The sequence below is a fragment of the Loxodonta africana genome, chromosome 9 (genome assembly GCF_030014295.1).
Source record: "Loxodonta africana isolate mLoxAfr1 chromosome 9, mLoxAfr1.hap2, whole genome shotgun sequence".
Taxonomy (NCBI): domain Eukaryota; kingdom Metazoa; phylum Chordata; class Mammalia; order Proboscidea; family Elephantidae; genus Loxodonta; species Loxodonta africana.
The window spans coordinates 119,420,807-119,436,187 of record NC_087350.1 but is presented as its reverse complement, the minus strand read 5'-3'; the positions used below and the strand labels follow the sequence as shown (position 1 = coordinate 119,436,187).

The 15,381-nt window shown below is 61.0% G+C and overlaps 1 protein-coding gene across 4 annotated transcripts in view; it reads left to right on the top strand.

Annotated features, from left to right (window-relative positions):
* The window catches only part of VAV2 (vav guanine nucleotide exchange factor 2), a 210,219-nt gene that overhangs the window by 161,431 nt on the left and 33,407 nt on the right, over positions 1 to 15,381 (top strand). For all 4 annotated transcript variants that reach the window (XM_064290621.1, XM_064290623.1, XM_064290622.1 and 1 more), the window contains exons 7-14: positions 352 to 420; positions 1,502 to 1,602; positions 5,742 to 5,841; positions 6,871 to 6,966; positions 7,528 to 7,596; positions 9,913 to 9,999; positions 12,422 to 12,507; positions 14,152 to 14,284. In XM_064290621.1, the coding sequence (XP_064146691.1) occupies positions 352 to 420; positions 1,502 to 1,602; positions 5,742 to 5,841; positions 6,871 to 6,966; positions 7,528 to 7,596; positions 9,913 to 9,999; positions 12,422 to 12,507; positions 14,152 to 14,284 (741 nt within the window). The remainder of the gene's footprint in view (positions 1 to 351; positions 421 to 1,501; positions 1,603 to 5,741; positions 5,842 to 6,870; positions 6,967 to 7,527; positions 7,597 to 9,912; positions 10,000 to 12,421; positions 12,508 to 14,151; positions 14,285 to 15,381) is intronic.

Here is a 15,381-nt window from a genome sequence, read left to right as displayed (position 1 = left end):
GGCTCCCGGCAGATTTAAGCCCGATGTCGGGTGTGAAGGCCCACAGAGCTGTGCTGATGCCGTGGGGGTCGACCCTTGACTGCTTCTGCTGGGCGGAGGCCTGCCGCCTCCCCACATTCCTGCCCTGTCCTTACCACTGCAAGGGGGGCCCAGTCCCCCAGAATGCACGCACCCTCCAGCCAGCATTGAGCACCGACTGTGTGCTGTGGAAGGCACTGCTGGTAGGCTGGGACTGAGCGCGTCTTGCTGGACGCTGGCCCCTCGGTGAGCCGCCTCGGGGTGGTCAGGTCTGCCCCCCAGCGATGGTGGCCACGCTGAGATGGGGCAGACGTGATACCTTCTCTCTTCCAGAACTACATGAGCCCGCTGAGGCTGGTGCTGAGCCCCGGGGACATGGCGGCCATCTTCACCAACCTGGAGGTGAGTCCCGGCCCTGACCGCTGGGATGCCAGCCAGGCCCGTAAGATACCATCCCCTCCCTGAGGTCCATTCCACAGGGCCTGTGACACGGTGGTCTGTTGTGACAGATAGAAGGTGTGCAGCCACCCCTTTCTGGGACCTTGGTCTTAGGAGACAGAGTACGAGGTTTTGGGGGTGATCTGTGAGGAGCTACCTGGCAGGTGTGCTGCAGGGGTGCATGCCCCTAGGAAGAGGCCCTGGAGGCCCCCAGCTACTGTTGATAGGGTTTCTGCCAGCAGCCTGAGGGAAGTGTGCCCCTGCCCCCGAGCAGACCACCTCGCCTGCTCCTGGGATCTGTGGGAGGGCTCACCTCGCCCTAGTCAGCAGGGGAGGGGTGGTCTGGTATGAGGTTCTAGAAGCTGGGCATGGGTGGGCTTTCTCCAGAATCTTCTGTTCGGCCTAGTGGCCGAAGGGTGCCAGAGGCTATTTCCTCAGCCTCCTGTCAGCCTAGGGTGGGTGCTGGTCACACTCTCTGGACGAGGTTGACCCAGACACCAGAGTGTCCTGCTCATTCTGGGCCCTGACTCGGAGTTCATCGTTCGGGACTGTGTCTGGGACAGAGGACATAGGCAGAGGCAACCAGTGGACAGAGGGGGGAGGCCAGGCTGCTGCCCACTGGTCACCGCCTGCTCCAAGATGTGAGGAAACACCCCTCTCGAAGCCCAAGGCCTTGACTCTAATGGAGAGACCCCTCCCCCCACCAAGCCCAGAGTCCCTGCCAGGAGCTCTCTGTGCCGGCACACACGGGGAGGGGATAGTCCCAGCTCTGGGCAGCACCCATGTGTCCTGATACTGTAAACTGTGGATGCTCCCAGACAGTGTGATGCTTCTTGACAGCGCTCGGGTCCCCGGTGCACCCATTAGGTAGAATGTCCAGGCTGGATCGCACCCTGGTGTTTGTGGTGGTGTGGGGTGCATGCTGGGTGCAGCGGCTCTTCCATAGAAATCCGTGGTTGAGGCAAGAGGGCGCCAGGCCACGTTTAAAGAGCACACCACCCTTCTTGCCCTCGGTTCCTGCTAACGTGCTGCCCACTCTGCCCAGGACCTGATTAAGGTGCACCACAGCTTCCTGCGGGCCATCGACCTATCCATGATGGCGGGGGGCAGCACCCTGGCCAAGGTCTTCCTCGACTTCAAGGAAAGGTGAGTGGCGGGTGGCCTCTCGGTGCCTTGCCCCCCACCCCCCTCTGCAGAGCCACAGGGATGTGCCTAGGGTCCTCTTGGGAGCCCACCCTGGGATGGAACTCAGGGGCCCAGGCACCTTTGCAGGACTGAAGTCTTGGTTGTTACTTCGTGGTGTCTGGTCACTGTGTGGTATTTGGTCACCGCTTCCTCTGGACTCTCCTGGCTTCCAAACTGAGGGCACTGGCCCTGCCCTCCCAGGCTCCATGAGGACAGGCAGGTGGCCCCACACCGTGAGCCCAGGTGGGTGACTGGCATCCTGGGGGCTCCATCAGCCCCACCACCTCTGCCCTCCTGGGGGTCTCAGTGTTGGGTGACGTCCGCCCCATGTCTGGTCCAGGGGAATTGGGCCGCCTGGGAGAGGCTGCCCCTCATGAGCTCTGTGCCTGTGGGGGAGGTGGACTGTGCGTGGCTGTTTCTGAGAAAGACAGACGCGAGCCCTTCATTATGTCTGCAAAGACTGTATTTCTAGATGAGGCCACGGTGGTGTAGACACCGAATAACTCGGTCCAGGGATCCTCTGTCAGTCAGCTGAGTCTTGGGCCGCCTCCTGCTGCCCATGAATCAGTGGCGGGTGTGTGATGTGGTCTCCATTTGTCTGCTGCTGGATGGGGGAAGAGAGGGCTCGGGGCTCCTTGGCTGCCCTTCTGGACTTGGAGAGAAGAGAGACTGCATTGTCGAGGCCTCCCTGTGGCTTTCAGAGTCTGGCCTCGTGGACTCGCTGTGGCACCTGGCCCTCTCGTCACTCCCTGGGTGACTTTGATGTCATTTACCTGCTGAGCCTCAGGCCTCGTGAATGGTGTTTTGGGGAAGTCAGGTACAATGTGTCCTGTGGTCCCTGCCCCTTTAGGCTCTTGATGGAGGCCACCTCCCACCACTCCTGTGGGGTGCAGGTCACCTCCCTGGACACAGTCCTTGATGTGGGGCGTCAGTGATGAGGAGCCGCCCTCAGGCAGGCACACAGGTCACCTCCCTGGACACGGGCCTCAGTGTGGGGCGTCAGTGATAAGGAGCCGTCCCCAGGCAGGCACACAGGTCACCTCCCTGGACACAGTCCTTGATGTGGGGCGTCAGTGATGGGGAGCCGTCCCTCAGGCAGGCACACAGATCACCTCCCTGGACACAGTCCTTGATGTGGGCCATCAGTGATGGGGAGCCGTCCCCCAGGCAGGCACACAGGTCACCTCCCTGGACACGGGCCTCAGTGTGGGGCATCAGTGGTGGGGAGCCGCTCCCAGGCAGGCACACAGGTCACCTCCCTGGACACGGGCCTCAGTGTGGGGCGTCAGTGATGGGGAGCCGTCCCCCAGGCAGGCACACAGGTCACCTCCCTGGACACGGGCCTCAGTGTGGGGCGTCAGTGATGAGGAGCCGTCCCCCAGGCAGGCACACAGGTCACCTCCCTGGACACGGGGCTTGCTCCAAGGCTTTTGCCTTCAGGGTGGCCAGGGAAGGTAAGCCTCCACACGGGCCCAGACTAGCTTGGAGTCCTAGAGTTGTGGAATCACAGCCTTCCAACGCCAGAAGCTTCCCTGCAGGCCAGGCATGGGGAGAGTTCTCAGGGTGGATAAGAACATGCCAGCTGCTCAGCCAGGTGTTCAGGCCACGGGAGATGTGGGCCTTCGAGCCTCCAATGGCACTTGGGGACACATGTCCTGGACATCCTGAGCACTCACTGAGAGCTGGGAAACACTCCCCAAAATGTCACTGTGCCTGAGTCAGGGCTGCTCTGGAGTTCCGGGTTCTCTGTGTGGAAAATGTATTCGGAGCTGCCACCCTGGGCCTTACAGACCTTGGAACTTCAAGCCAGGAAGTTGTGGACGTTGCCTCGTCCAAACCCTCATTTTGAAGTTGAGGAAACTGAGGTCCAGGGGAGAGGCCCTGCCCAGGGGCCAGTTATGGCCCAGCCATGGCTCCTTGTGCCCAGTCCATGTGGTGGCCACGGGCCCCTCGGCCCAGCCAGGGCTCCTTGTGCCCAGTCCGTGTGGTGGCCACAGGCCCGTCGGCCCAGCCAGGGCTCCTGGTGCCCAGTCTATGTGGTGGCCACAGGCCCCTCGGCCCAGCCAGGGCTCCTGGTGCCAGTCTATGTGGTGGCCACAGGCCCCTCGGCCCAGCCAGGGCTCCTGGTGCCCAGTCCGTGTGATGGCCACGGGCCCCTCGGCCCAGCCAGGGCTCCTTGTGCCCAGTCCGTGTGGTGGCCACGGGCCCCTGGGCCCAGCAGCAAGAGCCTCGTGTAGTCCGAGGACCAGGCTGCTTCCTCTGAGTGCCACTTCCGTAGAGTTGAGCCAGCTGCAGGCCCTGTTGCCCTCTGTGGGCAGTTGGCCGGGTGCCCTGGCATTTAGCAGTGGGCAGAGAATGGCCAGAGGTCACCTTGACTGGTTCCCCAGAGATGGTCCAAGATGGAGCCAGGCCAGGGCAGCCCCGGACCTTTGTTCCTCCAGCCCCTGCCTGCAGGGCAGCTGGAGTGCCCTGGAAGGGACCCAGCCCTCACGCTGACAAAGCTGGGCCTGCTGCTGGCCGCACCCCTTACAAGCTGGATGCCTCTTAGCAAGCTTATCGAGGCCTCGGTTTTCCTACCTGAAAAATGGGGCTAATGACACCACCTTTATAAGCTGTTCTGGCAGCCGTCCATCAGTTTGCTGTGCGGAGATGGCTTATACACCACTGTGAGGCTGGAAGCTGTCCCACCAATATTTGAGATACCAGAGGGTCACCCGTGGTGGACAAGTCTCGTCTTAACTTCCAGAGTAAGACAAACTAGGAAGGAAGGCGTGGCGATCTACTTCTGAAAACGCCCTGGATCACAACAGAATGTTGCCCAACTCGCTTGCTTTGGACTCGTCACCAGGAGGTATCAGTCGCTGGAGGAGGGACACCGTGTTTGGTGAAGCAGAGGCCAGTGAGGGCGAGGAGAGCCTCAGTGAGATGGATTGGCACAGTAGCCTCAAGCATGGCCTGGAACGTGCTGGCGATTGTGAGGCTGATGCAGGACCAGGCAGCATCTTCTGCTCTAAGTGAGGTTGCCGGGAGCTGGAGCCAACTCAGCGGTGCCGTCTACCTACCTGTCTATTTATCTTACACGTTGGCGTAAAGATTGGAACACCAGGAAAGCATCTGCACGTTGAGGCCCCAATAAGTGGTGGCCGTTGTCATTGTCTCTGTCATCCACATGGTTGCAGCCTCGTCCTCACGGGTTTACACTGCAGCTGGGTGTTGAGACAGATTTTAAAGGTGGAGTCCCAGGTTCATGGCCTAGGCCCCGAGCATGCCAGGTGCCGGTGCTGGAGGCTCCGATCTGTAGAGAAGTTGGCCACGGGACGCCTCTGGGCCCAGCCTGGGGACAGAGAAGGGAGCAGGCAGCATACCCAAAGCACTGGGATGAGAGTCAGAGTGGCCGTGGGGTCGGGATGAGCAACCCAGTCGGAGAGCAGGTGCAGGCGGAGCAAGGGAAACCAGAGTGGGGGTGGGGCAGGCGTGGTTACAGATGGTGACATGCCCTAAGGGTCTTCTCCCGCTGGTCTGCCTCCACCCCTGGTCATCCGCACGGCCACACCTGTTGGTAAGGAGCAGGGAGCCAGGCAGATGTCACCTGCTTGTGAGAGGGAGAGGTGGGGGCTGGGTGGGCAGAAAGCAGGCAGAGCGTGCTGGTGCCACATGGAAGCAGCAAGAAGGGCCACAGCCTTGGGGAGCACCACACCCAGAGACATCCAGGGGGTACCACACCAGGGGGAGCACCAAGCTGGGTGTGCCCACACTATGCCCAGACAGATCTGCCTGCCCAGGAGGCCAGGGCCCCTCCTCAGCCTGGCCCCTCTCAGTATGAAGTGGGGGTTGGGGACGCCACCCCTGAACCTGGTCGTGACCTCTTCTTAGCCAGGCGGGGCTTCAGGGAGGGCCAGAAAGCAGCCATGGGGAGAGAGCAGAAGAGCAGCCCGCAAAGGTGCCAGCAGCCGCCATGGTAGGCGAGGACCGTTCACTGCGTTTTTGAGCACCGGGTGGAGAGCAAGGGGCTCACTGCTGCTGCCCCGAGCATCTCACTGACGCTGTGATGTGTGTGTGTGTGTGTGTGTGTGTGTGTGTGTGTGTGTGCGCGCACCCAGGCTCCTCATTTATGGCGAGTACTGCAGCCACATGGAACACGCCCAGAACACGCTGAACCAGCTCCTCGCTGGCCGCGAGGACTTCAGGCAGAAGGTCGAGGTAATGCCCCCACCTCCCGGCAATCCCGGCCTGTCGCCCCGTGGGGAGTCGGCGAGAGGCAGAGTGCTTGCCTTTTATAGGTGTTCTAGTTGAAGCTTTTTTTCTCTGCGTTTCGTTGGGGTTGGGGATGGGGGCGAGATGGGAGTGCTGTCCTAGGCCAGGGCGCAGCTGGAGCCTGGAGTGAGGTTGAGCTGGGGTCTCTGTAGGGACAAGCTGAGACCAAATCCAGGCTCAGCAAGGGACCACGACTTGATGCTGGCCCTGACCTGTGTGACCCGAGGGCCCAGGTGGTGTTTGCTGGGAGCTGTGGAGCCTCCCACCCTCACCTGCCCTCACCCCCAGCTCAGGACCTGCTCGGCCAGGTTTCCCACGAGGGCCCTCTAGACATCTCCACTTGTCCCTCCTGCTGGGGGGCCCATGTGCAACAGAGGCTGGTGTTTCCACGTTTCATTTCGTCAGCGAAACCTTGTTTTCTGAGGGAAGCCAGCTGCTCTGTGGTGGGGTGGGGGCTGCTCCTCTTGGAGATGGTGATGCCCCCAGGATGTGTGCAGGCAGCCAGGGGGATGCCCTGTTCCTGAGCATAGCCCCTCTCAATGGGAGCTGGCTTCCTGCCTGGCCTTTCCTGGGAACCCATCCAGGAAGTGGGCAGAGGGTGAGACCCTGCAAGCCCCCTCCCGGAAGACCTAGTCCTGCGGAAAAAGCCAGGGGTTTCCAGGCAGGCCCTGGACGTACTAGGCCGGGCTGTTGAGAATCCCAGTGTCTCACCCGCCTCCTTGGGCCTTGCGCCCCACCCCCATCTGCTGAGACCCTGCCTCCACCTGCTGTATGCCCCACCCTCTGCACATGCCTCACTGGGGGAGGTTGTCCCGGGGGCCTGACATCCTGAGCTCAGGGCCTGGGTCCTCTCCCAGACTGGGGAGGGTGTGAATGGGTGAGGGGCGGGGCTCCCTGGGCAGGGGCAAAGGTTCAGGCAGTGGGGATGAGGTTTCCTGGCTGGACCTCCTCACGCCGTCCCCCTTGCTGCCCCAGGAGTGCACGCTGAAGGTCCAGGAAGGCAAGTTCAAACTGCAGGACCTGCTTGTGGTGCCCATGCAGAGGGTGCTCAAGTACCACCTCCTCCTGAAGGTGAGCGCACTCGGCCGGCAGCTTCCAGGGGACGTGAGGTGTAAGCTAAGGAGGGAAATGCCTAGCACGGAGTCTTTGCTCCATAAATGCCGGGCATGATTATCACGGTGGATACACATAGGAGAGCTATGATTAAGAACAGTAGCTAGATGGAAAACAGAGAGCAAAAGTGTCCCCAGCACAGGGAGTAATGCAGCGGCTGGGTCTGCACCCTTGGCTGGTCTCCGAGCCTCCTGGTGGCCATGGCAGGAAGGGAAATAGGACGGGCCCTAGATGAGGTGCAGAACGAGACGCTAGTGGATCTGCCCAGTGACCTGGTGCCACAGCCCCTTCCTTTTTGCTCCATTACATCCCTTAAGGGTAATTTTGCAGTGCCCCCCATCAGCCACAAGATTTGGGGACGCCCCGATGGCAGAGTGGTCCCTCCTATCTGCTGGAGCTGGGCAGCCGGACGATCCAGCTCCTGGATGGCTTTGTCCTGAGGACATGGCTCTGGGCAGAGGACAGAGGCCGAGACCCCTGACCGAGTGCTGACACATGTCCCCCCTCTGACCCCTCCAGGAACTTCTGAGCCATTCCACTGACCGGCCTGAGAGACAACAGCTCAAAGAAGCTCTGGAAGCCATGCAGGTGGGTGGGTAGACCGAGGCAGGGAAGGGCAGAGCCCTCTTGGGGCTGGCTTAAGCACCACACCTGTGTTCTTTGATTTTCTGAGCAAAGGGGCCAGTCAGACCTTGCCCGCGGTTTTCGTGTTTTCTCCGAATGCCGGATTCCCGGCCACTCCCAGGCCCCTAAATGTGTTTTTCCCAGAAAAGAAAAGCTGGGTCTCCTCCTCCCTCATGAAGGGGCTGCCTTTAGAGAACTTCTTCCTGGTGGGGGGCGGGGGGCGGCAGGTGTGGGAGGCCTGTCCCTCCTCCCCCTTACAGGTTCCAGTGGGACCGAGTGGGGGAGCACGGGGGAGGCCCCACTCAGGGGCTTCCTGGTGCTCCTTGCTGATGGTGTGTAAACACAGGGCTTTGAGCAAAAGCGTGTGTGCACACGCATGTGGCCAGGAGCCTGAGCCGGGGTCTCTGATTCTGTGCTGCCCGCTGCTCCGGGCAGGTTCTGCTTCTGCCTGGTTTCCATGGAACCCAGGGCATGCTCTGGGGAACCAAGTCACAGAAGGGAGGGACTGGGCTTGTCCTCACCCCCACACGGTCAGGTCAACACAATCAGCTTAGGCCCTGCCGCTGAAACCCACCCCTCCCCTGCCCCTGCGTGGCATGTCTGCTAGGGTGCCCCATTACACAGTGGGTGGGGACCTGCTTTTGGAGAACCAGCCCACGTGGTCTGCACCCGGAGTCCATGCTTGTGGCCTTGCCTTTCGCACACCCAGCCCTCAGCCAACCAGGTGGCTCTGGGCCCCTGTGATGGAGCACTTTTCCCGGAGTGTGTCTTGTGGGCCCCATAAAGAGCGATGAGACTTCCAGGCGTGCCCTCAACAACTCTGAGAACCATCGAGCCAGATCGTGCAGCTTTAGAGACAGAGGGAAATGTAAAAAGTCTTGTGATACATTCCCAACATAATGTTGGAAATCACTTGCATGAATTGTCATTCTACTTCAGCTTGATTCCCCCTAGGGACAGAGAGCTCACTCCTTGTATGGTGGGGCCTCCCATTCACTGGCTGCTTTGTGTCTGTGGACCTGAGGTTGTCTCTATGGGACTTGTGACCGTGGGTCTGAGCCCTATACACCGACCCTAGTCCTGCCTGGTGTCAGAACTTGGAGATTCCTCCACCTATTCGTCCAGCCAACCCCTGCACGATCCTTTTACCTCCAGACTCCAGGCCCAGTGCATCGCTGCACCCTGGTGGGTAGAGAGCTCACCCAGGGCCCACGGCCTGTAACATTTTAGCCGTTGGTTCCTGTTTCCTAGGAAGTCAGTCTTCGTTAAAGACAAGTTACTAAGAAAACAAAACAGCCTCTAGGGAAGGTGACACTTCAGCCCTGCCGGGGTGGGAGGCCTGGGACCAGGCCAGGGCAGGGCAGGGGGTGCCAGAGGGGAGGCTGGGGACCGGGAAAGGGCAGGGTGCACGGAGGGGAGGCCGGAACCTTCTGCAGGAGCTCAGCCTGGTTCTGGGCCGTTGTTAGCATTTAGGGGAATTCCACCTGGAAAGCCCGCTGCAAAGCAGCCTGGTCCTTCCGGTGGGCAGGGTACGGCTGGCCTGCGTGCGTCCCCCTAGAAGAAGTTGGGTCCCTGCCCACTCGCCTGGCCCTGGATGTCCTGTCCAGCTGCCCTGCAGGCTTTCCAAGAGAATGCGCCCTCTGGATTGCAAGTGGGCACTGCCCCCCGGTGGCCAGTCCAGGGATTGCAGCGTGGTGGGTGTACATTGGGCTAGAAGGTGGGGGCTTGTAAACCCAATCCCACTGCGTGACAGGTTGGGGGTGCAGACCCAGGCCCCGTGCTGGAATGTGGGGAGCACAGACCTGGGCCTATGTGGGAGGTGGGGAGCACAGACCCAGCCCATGCCGCACAGAAGGTGGGAGACATATAGACACAGACCCTACACAGATCCACATAGCAAGGACTCAGCCTTTGAGTACGACCCCTTGTTCTGCTAAGGTGCTAACCTGCCACGGTCCCACTTCTCAAGAACTGAAAAGTGGGCTCCCCTGAGCCTAGCTGTCTGCTCTGTGGCTGCTCTGCTGTGCAGGGCTCTTTCTGTTTTAAAGTGGGCGCCTTCGTGGGTCATGGCAGGAAGGAGCTGCCTGGGGTCAGAAGCAGCTCGCCACTCCACCCTCCTGGGCTTTGTCTCCTTCTGTGTGAGTGGGTGCGAGTCTCACCCCATCCTGCCCTCCTATCAAGGGTCGGGCACCTCTGACGGGACACCAGAGGGGGCTTTGAAAGATGCCCCGCCCTGGACCCAGCACAGGACCTGCTAACCCCTGCTCTGTTGTTTGCAAGGACTTGGCCATGTACATCAATGAGGTCAAACGGGACAAAGAGACCTTGAAGAAAATCAGTGAGTTCCAGAGCTCCATTGAAAACCTGGTGAGTGCGGGTGCTGTGTAACCGCCTCTTCGTAAACACTGATTGTCATGGTCCGATGCCAGTGACGGGTCGGGCGCCCCCTTCCCCGAGTGTGGAGTGGATGCCCCAGCAGCGTCTGAGGCTGGTCCCGTTGCAGACTGCCTGGGTCAGCACCCTCTCATTCAACCCAAGTTCCCAGCCCCAGCATGGAAGAAGACCCCATTGTTGGGCGTGTCTAGTGGACAAGGTAGGAGCGGTACTGATCACCCGGGCTCCTGGTTCTCCTCCCTTGGCTCTCTTGGACCCAAGGGGAGGGATCAGGCCTCTCCCAGCCCCCTGTTCACCCTCATCTTCCCCATCCCTGAGAGAGAGTGTAGTCCTAGGGGGCGGGGCCCAGCAGTCGTCCCTCCCCTGCCTGATGGGCCCCCTTAGGGTTCCCCATCTCCCATCAGGCAGGCCGGGTTCTCATGGACCCCCTTCCCAGCCTGGCATCAGGTCAGCCACCATGTCCTACTTGAGCCGAGGAGACTGGCCAGCTGTGTCAGAGAGCACCGACTGTGCTCAGGTCTTTAAAGCAGGGTCTCTCAGCCTCAGTGCCACTGACATTTGGGGCCAAACGTTTCTTTGTCACGGGGGCCATCCTGTGCGCTGTAGGATGTTGAGCAGCATCCCTGGCCTCCCTCCGCCCACTAGATGCCAGCGGTACTTCCCTCCACCAGTGGTCACGACGAAAATGTCCCCAGACAGGACAAGCGTCCCCTGGAGACTAGCGTCACCTGGTGGAGAACCACTGACTTCAACACAAACATTTTCATTCCCTGACCCCTGGCAAGTCCAGGTGAGGCTCTGTCGAGGGAAAATCTACACAGAAGCCTTGGAGGAGGAAAGCGTGGGGAGTGGGGGAGCAGCCAGCACTGGCCACCACCTCACCCAGTCAGGGTCACGCCACCCAGAGAGGGCGAAGAAGCAGTTCCAACAAACATCGCATGACACGGAAAATGGTTCACGCTATGTAGTCAGTTAAAGGAAAAAAAAAAAAAAAAAAAGAAGTGACCAAACGGTATTATGATACGACCCCAGCTTACTTTTTAGAAAGAAATAAAAACGTCCGAGGCATTGGTGGCTCCGTGGTAGAATTCCCGGCTTTCATGCGGGAGACCCGGGTTCGATTTCCATCTGTCAGTGGAGGCTTGTGTGTGACTATAGTGCTGAACAGGCTTCAGCAGAGCTTCCAGACTAAGACTAGGAAGAAAGGCCTGGTGACCAGCTTCCAAAAGTCGGACAATGAAAACCTTGTGGAGCACAAGGATCCAGTCCTGTGGTGCATGGGGTCACCATAAGTCAGGGGCGACTCGACAGCAGTGAACAGCAATGAAAATGTCTGCCTGTGGAGAAGGGAAAGGATGGATGTGCCCCAAACTGCGAACGATGGTCACAGCGCTGCTGTGGACCCGGGTGCTGACATGGCTGCTCTTGTCTGTTGTCGAGGTTTTCTACATGCTGTACTATGGGCAGGTGTTACTTCTGTAACATGCAGAAAAGTTTTTAAGGTTTTATGCTCAAGGAACGTGTTCATTACATAACAGTGATGCAGTGCTGGCCTGCTGGCATCGGCGTGACTGAGGCCTGGGCTCCAGTGCAGCCCTGGTATTCTCTCCGTGAATCCATTTCTGACCAGAGGAAGTCACTGTCTTCACTTTCTGCACTTCAGAGATAAGAAATGGAGGCCTGCACTGTGCGACGTCCGAGCTGTGCTCTTGGCTGTCGCACTCGGAAGCTTCTGGGAAGTCCAGGAAACGTGGAAGAAGACGCTGAAAACCTTCCATCACTGAGCGTCCCTGGGGACATCTTGGTGTATCCCCGCCATCCTTTCCCTCAGCATAGACGCCTCCTTTAAAAGCCACTCAGGGAACCTGTCAAGTGAAGCTCTCTGTGAATGAGATCATAGCAGCGAGGATTAGACCAAACGGGAAACAAAAATGAAGTCTCGGCAAGCGGGAGGGGGCTGGACGCCAAGCCTCTCCTGCAGACGATGAACCCCGCGGGCTCTCTGTCTGATAAGCGTTGTTTGTTCTCTCTTCTGGCTTCTCAGCCAACGTCTGGCTTTTCCTGCAGGCCCTGCTCCGTGCACACAACAGGGGCCTGTTAGCAGGATGCATGCATCAATCGCTCTTTGTGCCCAGTGCTGAGGGAGCCTCCATGGGCTGGGCCAAGTGAGGGTGGGGGACAGAAGCCCCTGGGCCCAGTTCTAGTCCCACCTTCTTCTGCACCCCTTTGTCCAAAGAACCAACTGGAAACCACTGGGCTCACTTCCTTTTGCTGCCACCTTTGGTCTTTTTGGGAGGCTCCCTCTGGACAGGTGCCCACCTGCCCTTCCACCTTACGCAGGTGCCGGAAGAACAGGGGCTGCCGGCATGGGGCTAATGGTGTCTTTGTTTCCCAGCAAGTGAAACTGGAGGAGTTTGGGAGGCCGAAAATAGACGGCGAGTTGAAAGTCCGCTCCATAGTCAACCACACCAAGCAGGACAGGTGAGCGGAGGCCTGAGCTGGGCGGGACCCCTTCGTTGGCGCTGTGTCCAGGGAACCCTGCTCCCGAGCAAGCCTGGAAACGGGCCTTTCTGTGACGGGAGCGGCCTTGGGCTGGCTGTGTTTTGTTCAGTTCTAATTGCTTCCTTCCTCCTTGGGGAGAGCGGTGGCAAGCCGTCCCCAGTGGCCACCCAGCCCACGGCAGGCACTGAGTGGGGCTGGGGGGCAGCCAAAGTCAGCAGCCGGCATCCTGCCTGCGTGCTCAGTCTCCGGGGCCTGCACGCATCCAGAGCCGGCAATGAGCTTTCCGCAGACGGCTGCGGGGAGGGGCGAGCCGGGGTTCACAGGAGGTGGTCAGGGAGGGGCGAGTTGGGGTTCACGGGAGATGGTCAGGGTGAGATGAGCCCAGGGTTTATGGGAGGTGGTCGGGGTGGGGTGAGCCCAGGGTGTGGTCGGTGGGGGAGAGGGCCCAGGATTCACAGAATGTGGTCAGGGAGGGGTGAGCCCAGGGTTCACGGAAAGTGGTCAGGGAGGGAGAGAGCCCGGGGTTCACTGGAAGTGGTCAGGGAGGGAGAGAGCCCGGGGTTCACGGGACGTGGTCAGGGAGGGAGAGAGCCTGGGGTTCACGGGAGGTAGTCAGGGGAGAGAGAGCCCGGGGTTCACGGGAGGTGGTCAGGGAGGGAGAGAGCCCGGGGTTCACGGGAGGTGGTCAGGGAGGGAGAGAGCCCAGGGTTCATGGGAGGTGGTCAGAGAGGGAGAGAGCCCGGGGTTCATGGGAGGTGTTCAGGGAGGGAGAGAGCCCAGGGTTCACGGGAGGTGGTCAGAGAGGGAGAGAGCCTGGGGTTCATGGGAGGTGTTCAGGGTGGGTTGAGCCCAGGGTTCACCGGCGGTGGTCGGAGAGGGAGAGAGCCCAGGGTTCACCGGCGGTGGTCAGGGAGGGAGAGAGCCTGGGGTTCATGAGAGGTGGTCAGGAGGGAGAGAGCCGGGGGTTCATGGGCAGTGGTCGGGGAGGAGTGAGCCCAGGGTTCATGGGCGGTGGTCGGGGGGGAGAGAGCCCGGGTTTCACGGGAGGTGGTCAGGGAGGGAGAGGGCCTGGGGTTCACAGGAGGTGGTCAGGGAGTGAGAGAGCCCAGGATTCATGGCCAGTGGTCAGGGAGGGGTGAGCCCCGGGTTTATGGGAGGTAGTCAGGGAGGGAGAGAGCCTGGGGTTCACGGGAGGTGGTCAGGGAGGGGTGAGCCCTGGGTTTATGGGAGGTGGTCAGGGAGGGAGAGAGCCTGGGGTTCACGGGAGGTGGTCAGGGAGGGGTGAGCCCTGGGTTTATGGGAGGTGGTCAGGGAGGGAGAGAGCCCTGGGTTTATGGGAGGCGGTCGGGAGGGAGAGAGCCCCGGGTTTATGGGAGGCGGTCGGGAGGGAGAGAGCCCAGGGTTCACGGGCGGTGGTCGGAGGGAGAGATCCCGGGGTTTATGGTAGGTGGTCGGGAGGGAGAGAGCCGGGGGTTCACGGGAGGTGGTCGGGAGGGAGAGAGCCCGGGGTTCACGGGCGTCCGGGCAGCTGTCACAGGCCCAGTCGTGCTGCTGACCCAGCTGTCTGTGGCCGGGAGCGCAGCTCAGGGGTGGGCTGACGGGCCCGGGCGCGCTGTCCGGCAGGTACCTGTTCCTCTTTGACAAGGTGCTCATCGTGTGTAAGAGGAAGGGCTACAACTACGAGCTGAAGGAGATTATTGAGCTGCTGTTCCACAAGATGACAGATGACCCCATGAACAACAAGGACATCAAGAAGGTGGGCCGTGACCCCCAGGCGACACCGAGTGGCCGTCAGCGCTGATGCCTAGGGTGGGCGAGGGGCAGTGTGGCCTGCAGGGAGCCCCGAGCGCAGCCTCTGCTCTGCAGTGGGGAGGGGGCTTTCCCACTCGGCCTTCCCCTTGTGGCCCCTGTAAAGGCCTACCCTCAGCTCTTTGAGTCTCCCTGGGGGGCACTCTCAGGACCCTAATTCCAGCGAGGAGCTGGGGGGAGAGGCGACTGTGTGAGATGCTAGTGAAAGCCAAGCTGTAGACCGGCTGGTCTGACACCGGCCAGCGCTGCCCTGGTGCCCAGCAGACCCTGGATTTGGAGGAGGACCAGCTGGGGGGGCCTGTCAAAGCTCTGATGTCCAGCTGGGGCGGGGCCGTGGTGTAGGGGTGGCACCATGGCTGCTGGGGGTGGGACCATGACTGCTGGGGGTGGGGCCGTGACTGCTGGGGGTGGGACCATGACTGTTGGGGTGGGGCCATGGCTGCTGGGGGTGGGACCATGACTGCTGGGGGTGGGCCAAGACTGCTGGGGGTGGGGCCGTGGCTGCTGGGGGTGGGCCCGTGGCTGCTGGGGGTGGGACCATGACTGCTGGGGGTGGGACCATGACTGCTGGGGGTGGGGCCATGGCTGCTGGGGGTGGGACCATGGCTGCTGGGGGTGGGACCATGACTGCTAGGGGTGGGGCCATGGCTGCTGGGGGTGGGACCATGACTGCTAGGGGTGGGGCTATGGCTGCTGGGGGTGGGACCATGACTGCTAGGGGTGGGGCTATGGCTGCTGGGGATGGGGCCGTGATTCCAGGGGTGGGGCCGTGACTGCTGGGGGTGGGGCCGTGACTGCTAGGGGTGGGACCGTGGCTGCTGGGGGTGGGGCCGTGACTGCTGGGGGTGGGGCCGTGACTGCTAGGGGTGGGACCATGGCTGCTGGGGGTGGGGCCGTGACTGCTGGGGGCGGAGCTTCCCCAGCCTCTGATTCAGTCCTGCTTCAGCGCAGGCCTCAGCACACAGCACTTGAGCACTTACTGTGTGCCAGGTGCTGGGCCCTAAACCAAGTTTGCGAAAAGCCCCGTCCTTGGCCTTCAGCTCA